This window comes from Neoarius graeffei, chromosome 3 (genome assembly GCF_027579695.1).
Source record: "Neoarius graeffei isolate fNeoGra1 chromosome 3, fNeoGra1.pri, whole genome shotgun sequence".
Taxonomy (NCBI): Eukaryota; Metazoa; Chordata; class Actinopteri; order Siluriformes; family Ariidae; genus Neoarius; species Neoarius graeffei.
In genome coordinates, this window is record NC_083571.1 from 70,530,902 (window position 1) to 70,539,778 (window position 8,877).

Genomic DNA, 8,877 nt, shown 5'->3' on the forward strand with positions numbered 1-8,877 from the left:
TACATCTCCGTGTGACGTCATGTCTTGACAGGGATGCAATATCGTAAACCGTATTCAACACACACACTCCATTGGGTAGAGTGACGTAATACACGTAGGATAAGCGATATGCTAACAATATTGCATGCTATCAAACCAAATGAATGAAACCCGCTAGAAGGGAATAGAATGTTTTTATTCCACCGAAAAAGTGTCCTGTATGTATAATTGAGTTATTCCATGAAATCGAGTCGTATGTGAGCCAATAGCTGACGAGGTGCATAGCACAGAGTTGGCTATAAGCCATGTACGACGAGAATGAGTGGAATAACTGTTTTATTCTATCCACATTCACTGGATTTTGAGAAATGGAACCTTTTTTTCTTTTTTTTTTTTGCAAATTTGTTCAATAACTTTTTTTTTTTTTATACAAAACATCCAATAAAATTATTTCCGTTTAGAATGTAAACAAACCAGTGAAATGACAGTAGCAATTTTGTGAAAAATCTGATGATAGTTCTTGAAAGATACGTTCTTACCATCAAATACTTTTTATTCCAAATCTTGTTGGGCTTTGTATTTTTTTGGAGTTTTGTTTTCAAGTAGAGCTATTTTTATTTTATTTATTTATTTGTCCTCGGTTGGTTCAGCAACACGCTCCGCCATTTTGTTTTTCTCTACTCATGGTATACAAGCTGATATCCGAGTGGTGGAGTAGCCAATCAGAGCATGAGATTGCTCATATCTACTGAATGTGGATAGAATAATTATATATTCTGCAGAGTATTCTATCACTTTTTTTTTTTTTTTATTGCATTCTATTGTACTTGCTTTCTTTTTACTCCCCCCCCCCCCCCCCCCAAACTATCTTTACTACTTATGGAGCATCACAATAAGCATTTCCCTAATGTCGTGCTATGTGGGATTGTGTATATGACATAAAATTTGAATTTGAAGTGTACAGGATGTATGGGAATACTGAAGTGCATGGGGTACTGAAGCAGACAGGATACCAAAGTCTTCGGGAATACTGAGGTGTACAGAATGTCAAGGTGGTCAGGGATACAGATATACAAGGGTATCAAGGCATACAGGAATACCAAGATCAATGGGAATACTAAGGTGTATGGGGTACTGATGCAGAAGGAATAATGAGGAGTATGGGGGCACTGAGGGGTCCCATTGTGCTGGGAATGCAGAAGTGTCTGGAATCCTGCTTCTTCATGGTGTTGGTCTGTAAGCAGAGAAGTTGTTGAGATTGTATATAAACAAATGTAAGCAGTACACTTGAAACAATGACGTATGACCCAGGTGAATGTAAATGTGATGAATTGTAAAAGAGGCCTGAGGGAGCTTCTTTCTTCATTCAGTGACCTTTTTCTCAAAGGATAGCAGAATGAAGAAAGAAGCTCTCTTGTTGCATGTATAAACACACACTCAACTTTCAGGCAAAAATAGTGTGCAGTGCAAAGGACACAGCACACACAAGGGCGGAGCGAGAGATCCTGGAGACGGTGCGTCACCCCTTCATCGTGGACCTGTGGTATGCCTTCCAGACCGGCGGCAAACTCTACCTCATCCTGGAGTGTCTGAGCGGTGGGTGTGGCATGAACAAAACCTGAAGCTGCACCAGTAAATGGTGTCGTCATCAACATGAATGACTTGAGTGTTAGCCATACTGTTTACACTAAACAAGTTTTTAAAAAATTGACAATTTTTAATCAGCGAATTTGTGTGGCACTATAGTTCACTACCAAAAAAAACGTTTCCTCAGGTGTTTGTACTGGGATACACAACCGTTAAATAACACAACTCCAAACTCCAGTAGATGAGACCAGAAGTCACTCGTCACTGGACTATGACCTCCTCAGTCACCTCTTTCCATTGTTTCATCCTTTTTTTATTGTACAGGGTGCTTCAAAAAATTTGATATTTGAGTTGTAAATATCCTAGAAACTACATAGTCTAGGCAAATGAAACTGAACAGACTTGATGTTGAGCAATATAAGATTTATTCCTCAAAATTTGAATGAGGCATTCCAAGGTATGTGGATTCCATGAGTGATTTCACAAATTCAATGTGCGTGCCGCCTGAGACACGGCACTGAACGAGGTGCAACTTGTAGGGTTTCATTCGTAAACATTTCCTCAGGACACGCCAAACTGTTGTCAGAGGAATCTGGGTCTCCAGGCTTGCTCTTCTTGGGGCTTCGCAAGAAAGAGTTTTTCGTGAACCTGCTCGACTGTCTTTTCCGATGCCGGTGGTCGTCCAGATCCTTTTGCCCTGCACGGACAGCCTTCCTCTTTGAACTTTTTGTGCCGTGTCCAAATCTGCATTCTCATAAATGCACACTGTACAGTCTTGTTTGACTGTATTCAAGTGTACTCTAACACTCAAAACTTCTTTTCTTTTCCAGTGAATGGCATTTCTATACCTAAAAAGATAAAAACAAAAGAACATTAAACATTTTTGACCTGTTTCCACACATGCTGTTAAAATTTGAGGTCAGTTGAAGAATTGGCAAAGTTATTAGATTGTGAAATATCAGATTTTTTGAAACACCCTGTATATTTTCGGCTGCTGTAATGCGTCAGTCAGTGATTTAACGTTTGTTTCGGGATGTCGTGAGATACAGGTGAGTGAGGTGGTCTTAACCTGAGTGAGACTCTCTTGGCATGTTCCTTTAGATGCTTCCTTTTCAGCTGGAGGATGTTGAGTCCTTTTTAGGCACCAGCTCCTCATCCTCTCTGCTGATGGCTCACATTAAATTTTTTTTCAAATAAATCAGGCATGAAAGACCCTCTGTGATTGGGACAGGTGATATTATTTGGCCAGTCAGCACAGCTACTGAGTAGGCAATCATTCTGTTTGGTTTGTGAATGTAGCATGGATCTATAATTATTACTGGCCATCGAAGTTCTATGTGAAGTTTGGAAATGTTAGTAGGAGGACATAAAAGATCGCAGTGTCTACAATTTGCTTGAAAAGTAGATGGTGGACGTATTCAAGATGCAAAATTGTCAGATCGCCCACCTCTACTGAGATGTCTGGGAATACCAAGGTGTATGGGGATAATGAAGCAGCCAGGATGGATGTCTGTGAAGATTCTCAGTCATCCAGGTCATAGTAACTGTGGGTGGTAAAAAAAGAGCAACTGGACTTGCTTGAAGATTCTTGAAGATGTTTCACCTCTCATCCGAAAGGCTTCTTCAGTTCTGTCTGACTAGTAGGGAGTATCAGGTATTTATCCTCTCATGGATGAAAAGCTCATCTAAGGTGTCGTTGAGTCATCCTGTTGGTGTGGGTCACTGGGGGCTGGATGTGAATGTCCTCGAGAGTCGTTAGGGTGATCAATGGATTGCCCATTAAGGTGATCAATGGAATGCTGATTCTGTCTGTCCTCTTGTGAGTCAGTGACTACGTTTACATGCACATCCAAATCGAGCTGCTGTCGGTAATCGAGCTGAAGGTCCCAGCAGGGTGCCAGAGAAATCCAATCCTACATGCACACAATGAAATTGGGCTATTGTGTGAGGTGCATTGTGCACCCGAGCCACAGGTGGCGCTACACGCCCCATCGTGTTGGTACACTTCCGGTTGTCGTCATGAAGAGCTATTCAAGAGTGTAAACAAAGTTATCAGTTCCGTGTTCTCCATTGTGCGTTTTTCTCCCATCCATGAATTTTAATATATTCAACTCCTTAAGCTGAATGAGCATGAACTGTCTCCTCATTGCTCCAGAAGTGCACGTTTCTGCTTGCCTGTGGCAGTGGGGGCGTGGTCAAGCGCCGGTCTGTGACAGGAGGGCGGAGCCAGGGAAGGTGAGTGGCAGAACGACGGTACACCTGACGGTAATTAACCTGTGTTTGTGTGTCTTCCCAGTAACCGCGCCCTATTTAAGGAGGCAGAGGGGAGAGCTCATCCCGGGACTAGAACACAGCACGTGTGTGTGCACGCGCGCTTCTCTCAAGAATAAAAGTAGGCTGTTAAACTGAAAAGTCTGACAATAAAAAGCCTATTAGTACCAGAAGCTTTGTCCTGCCGTCCTCTGTGCTCCACCCACACTTCAGGGAGCTCTACATCCACATTTTCTCTTCTTCGTTTGTTCCTCCTGACCTCTTCTGCTGCTCGCTACTACTGTTGTCATGCCGACCGAGGCTGTTGTGTTTCCCGCTTGTGGTCTCGTCACTCGTCACTTCCGGAAGTAGCTCGACAACTAGCTCGATAGGGTATACTTGCACAAAGTAGCTCGGCAGAAATCGCATAAACTAGGTCGTGTAGCTCGATTCCGAGAAATCAAGTTCGGTTCAATTTCAGACGAATTAAGGTGTATACATGGCATTTTGAACTTCGATTTCAGTCGAGCAACGGCAGAAATTTGATTCTCTCTATGTGCATGTAAACGTAGTGACTGAAAACAGCTGGGTTTTGGTGTGCATTCAGTTGTCTGGGAAGTGTGCCAAGGACTGCATTGTAGGTGGCTGATAAATGATGTCTTGGGCTACATCCACACGACAACGGCAACGAATTTTATTTAAAAAAAAAATCGCGTCCACATGGGCAACGGATCAGTAAAATATCAGGTACATATGGCAACGCAACGCTTGCTGAAAACGATGCAATACACATGCCACACCTTTAGGGGCGCTGTAAGACGGTCCCATTGGAGACACGAGAACAATAGAAGAAGTAGATGCATGCGCATAAACCCCTTCTTCTGCCCGGTGTGAAGCACTGTCAGGAACAAACACACAACAAGGAGAAGATGGCTGTGAGTACGCGAGGAAATCGTGCCTTCTGTGTGTACAAATTAGTTTTATTAGTGTGCATAGTTTTATATAACTTTTTAATTTTCTTATTGTGTGTGTGAACATTTTGAAAAGCACTTTTATATAATTTATATAACTTTTTATATTGTGTGTGAACATTTTGAAAAGCGGTCTTATCCAATAAAAAAAGAAATTCAAGAAATGGTTCAGTTACTTGTTTATTTAAAAGAAAAGCTGTATACAAAAGTGAATGCAATGCAGTGGTTCATACAAAACAGCGAGAGTGCTGCTTCTTCTAGTCATGTGGTTGTGACGTCATCGTAAACAAATCCATTCTACTCATCCAGGCGACTTCGCAACGGCGCCGTTGCCAGATTTTTCCACTCTGGAACCCGTTCTCAAAAAATATCGTTGTGGGGCACCCAAAACGCCGGTGCCGTGTGGACGCCAGGCCAAAACAATAAACAATTTTATCAGATTCACCTGAATCTGTTGCCGTGTGGACAGGGCCTTAGACCCCCACCTCTGTTCAGTGATGGCCGTTCCAGGTTGACAAAAATGGCTTCTTTAACTCCTCGCTCATACCAACGATCCTCTCTGGCTAAAATGCGGACGTTGCAATCCTGAAATGAGTGTCCTTTGTTAAGATGAAGGTAGACAGCAGAGTCCTGGCCTGAGGAACTGGCTCTCCTGTGTTGAGCCATACGCCTGTGGAGCGGTTGTTTAGTTTCCCCAATATATGAGTCCGTGCATTCCTCACTGCACTGAATTGCATACACTACGTTGTCCTGTTTACCCAGACACGGAATACCCAGACACAAACAGGACAATGTAGTGTATGCAATTCAGTGCAGTGAGGAATGCACGGACTCGTATATTGGGGAAACTAAACAACCGCTCCACAGGCGTATGGCTCAACACAGGAGAGCCAGTTCCTCAGGCCAGGACTCTGCTGTCTACCTTCATCTTAACAACAAAGGACACTCATTTCAGGATTGCAACATCCGCATTTTAGCCAGAGAGGATCGTTGGTATGAGCGAGGAGTTAAAGAAACCATTTTTGTCAACCTGGAACGGCCATCACTGAACAGAGGTGGGGGTCTAAGACATCATTTATCAGCCACCTACAATGCGGTCCTTGGCACACTTCCCAGACAACTGAGGCTACATCCACACGGCAACAAGGTTTAAAAAAAAAAAAAAATCGCGTCCACATGGGCAACGGATCAGTAAAATATCAGGTACATATGGCAACGCAACGCTTGCTGAAAATGATGCAATACACATGCCACACCTCTAGGTGCGCTGTAAGATGGTCCCATCGGAGACACCACAACAATAGAAGTAAGGACGCATGCGCATGAACTATTATGCGCGAGACTTCATATTAGCCACAAAGTCAGAAAAATGTGTTTGTAAAATTACATTATAATGACCAAATACAATGAAAAGTATTTTTCCAGTCTCACCTGTGAAAGGTAATCCCATGTGATCTCGTTTGGATGGCAAACCTGTTGGTACAGTTAAACACAGCACATGAATGAGGCATGTTTATTCTCCGCTTTGACCCATCCAATATGGCGGCGAGGATGACGTATGATTCTACGCGGAAGGCGGCGTCTTTAATGGTCCGGAATAAATTGAATGCTACACATTGATGGATTAATTTGTTCTTCTACGCCCTTTTTGAGGAATGTATTGTAGGACTTAAACCAACATCTGAAGAGGTGAGATTGCTCCTTTTTTTTTTTTTTTTTTTTCCCTATTTTTGCTGGCGGGGTTGATTGACTCTCTCTCACTTTGCACCATTACACAATAAATATTCACAGTGAAAATATTTTGTAAGCGCGTTTCATGAACCAAGTTATAGGATTTGTTGACAACTCGCATCGAGTTCGTTACACTTCTACCCGGTGTGAAGCACATGTGGTTGTGATGTCATCGTAAACAAATCCGTTCTACTCATCCAGACGACTTCGCAACGGCGCCGTTGCCAGATCTTTCCACTCTGGAACCCATTCTCAAAAGTTTTCGTTTTGGGGCACCCAAAACGCCGGTGCCGTGTGGACGCTAGGCCGAAACGATAAACAATTTTATCAGATTCACCTGAATCCGTTGCCGTGTGGACGGCCTGAATGCACACCAAAACCCAGCTGTTTTCAGTGACTCACAAGAGGACAGAGAGAATCAGCATTCCATTGATCACCCTAACGACTCTCGAGGCCGTTCACATCCAGCCCCCAGTGACCCACACCAACAGGATGACTCAACGACACCTTAGATGAGCTTTTCATCCATGAGAGGATAAATACCTGATACTCCCTACTAGTCAGACAGGACTGAAGAAGCCTTTCGGATGAGAGGTGAAACATCTTCAAGAATCTTCAAGCAAGTCCAGTTGCTCTCTTTTACCACCCACAGTTTCCAGGATGGATGGGAATACTGGGGGGGCCACGGTACAATGGAGGTGCCAATTTATACATAGTTTTCACTGATGTCACGGCATTCCGGGGAAAGCCCTCCAGCTGCCATCTTGTGGGTCAAACAAAACGGACCATCGCCATTACCGGCTACGTTATCTCGGACGAATTTATGAAGTTATATAGTCAGTTTTCTAAAATAAAGATCAATGTCGGCAAAATCAAGCAAACAGAAGTATATAGATACATTAGACGACATCTCACGGCAATGGTATGCAGCCAAACTGTCCTTGATTGGGGGAATTGACCCCTACGAAGTGGACAAAGATGCATTTTCAAGTGACTATGCAGGGCTGCCATCCATATCATACCCTGATATTGTGAACTATTTCGTGAATAGTAAAAGTGCCTACACACTTGACGACCTCAAAGCATATAAGTCGCTGGAGTCATACAATTATTTTGTCTGTGGCTGGGTCCGTGAGGTCCACCATATAAAAACAAGTGACAGTCGTGTCCTAATTACAGCCAAGGTATGTAAACATTGGAATTTTAGAGCTCTCAACACTGCATATAAATGTGTGTGTGTGTGTGTATAATATCGAGTTGATGATTTAAGACAAATTTTACATCCATTAGTGGTATTACAGTACCATGTCAGTGTACAATGTAAACATACACTCAGCGGTTCCAGTTAGGCATTCTCCAGAGATTGTTTACATGATGTTTTGGTTTCCAAAAACAAACTTGAACACAATTGTTTATTTAAACAACTTGCCACTTATAAAATGATCGGAGCAGACTTTGCTGTGTTTGGAAGGCTGATAATCCTTGCGGTTGATTCTCGCAAGCCATAGATTTCTCCTTTTGTATGCTGAGTTTCTTTGTTTGCTCGCCTTCGTGCTCCCGTACAGTGGGAATTCCATAAAAGCTCTGCTTGACGTCATCATCTGACCTATTACAACAGCCGTGAATACAACAGGTGTGCACCATTGCTAGCTTTAAATAGCCTGCTTGGGTTCTTTTGAAGACTTTGTACTCGCGCGTTACAATGTATGCTCAGTGACCCGTACGGTAAGCTTGACCCACAAGATGGCCGCCACTAGGGAATCCCCGACTCTGTGACATGTGCGAACTATGTATTGAGGGATACAGACAAACCAGAACACCTGAGGAATATTCAGTCCATGTATCAGCAGTGCTTATTTTCATCATGCCATTCATCTCAGTGTTGGTATCCTCTCATTCATTCATTCATTCATATATATATATATATATATATATATATATATATATATATATATATATATAAATAAAATTTGTACAAGATTTGATCTATATTTAAACAGGTGGTGAGCTGTTTATGCAGCTGGAGAAGGAGGGGATCTTCATGGAGGACACTGCCTGGTATGAAAATATAAATGACAATGCCTCTGTTCATATTACTTCAGATAACGTCCAGACCAGGATTTTCCAGACTGAATCCTGTAAGGGGTTGGACCCTCCACGTAAATTTGAAAGAAATCTTTTTCATTGTGTTTTAAAATCATGAGATTCTCTGCATGAAAGAAAAGTTCCAGCGTCACCTCTGTTACAAAGTGCTGGAACTGGAGACTCCTTCCAGTAATGTGGCATAAACCCATTTCTTCTTGCATAAAACCTGACCATATCTGTGATTGCACATCTTTTGTTTGGTGGATTTTCATCC

At 42.5% G+C, this 8,877-nt stretch overlaps 1 protein-coding gene across 2 annotated transcripts in view; it reads left to right on the plus strand.

The window, feature by feature from the left end:
- Positions 1–8,877, plus strand: part of LOC132883498 (ribosomal protein S6 kinase beta-2-like) — a 34,702-nt gene that overhangs the window by 17,509 nt on the left and 8,316 nt on the right. For both annotated transcript variants that reach the window (XM_060917204.1, XM_060917205.1), the window contains 2 exons: positions 1,428–1,575; positions 8,519–8,576. In XM_060917204.1, coding sequence (XP_060773187.1) covers positions 1,428–1,575; positions 8,519–8,576 — 206 coding nt within the window. The remainder of the gene's footprint in view (positions 1–1,427; positions 1,576–8,518; positions 8,577–8,877) is intronic.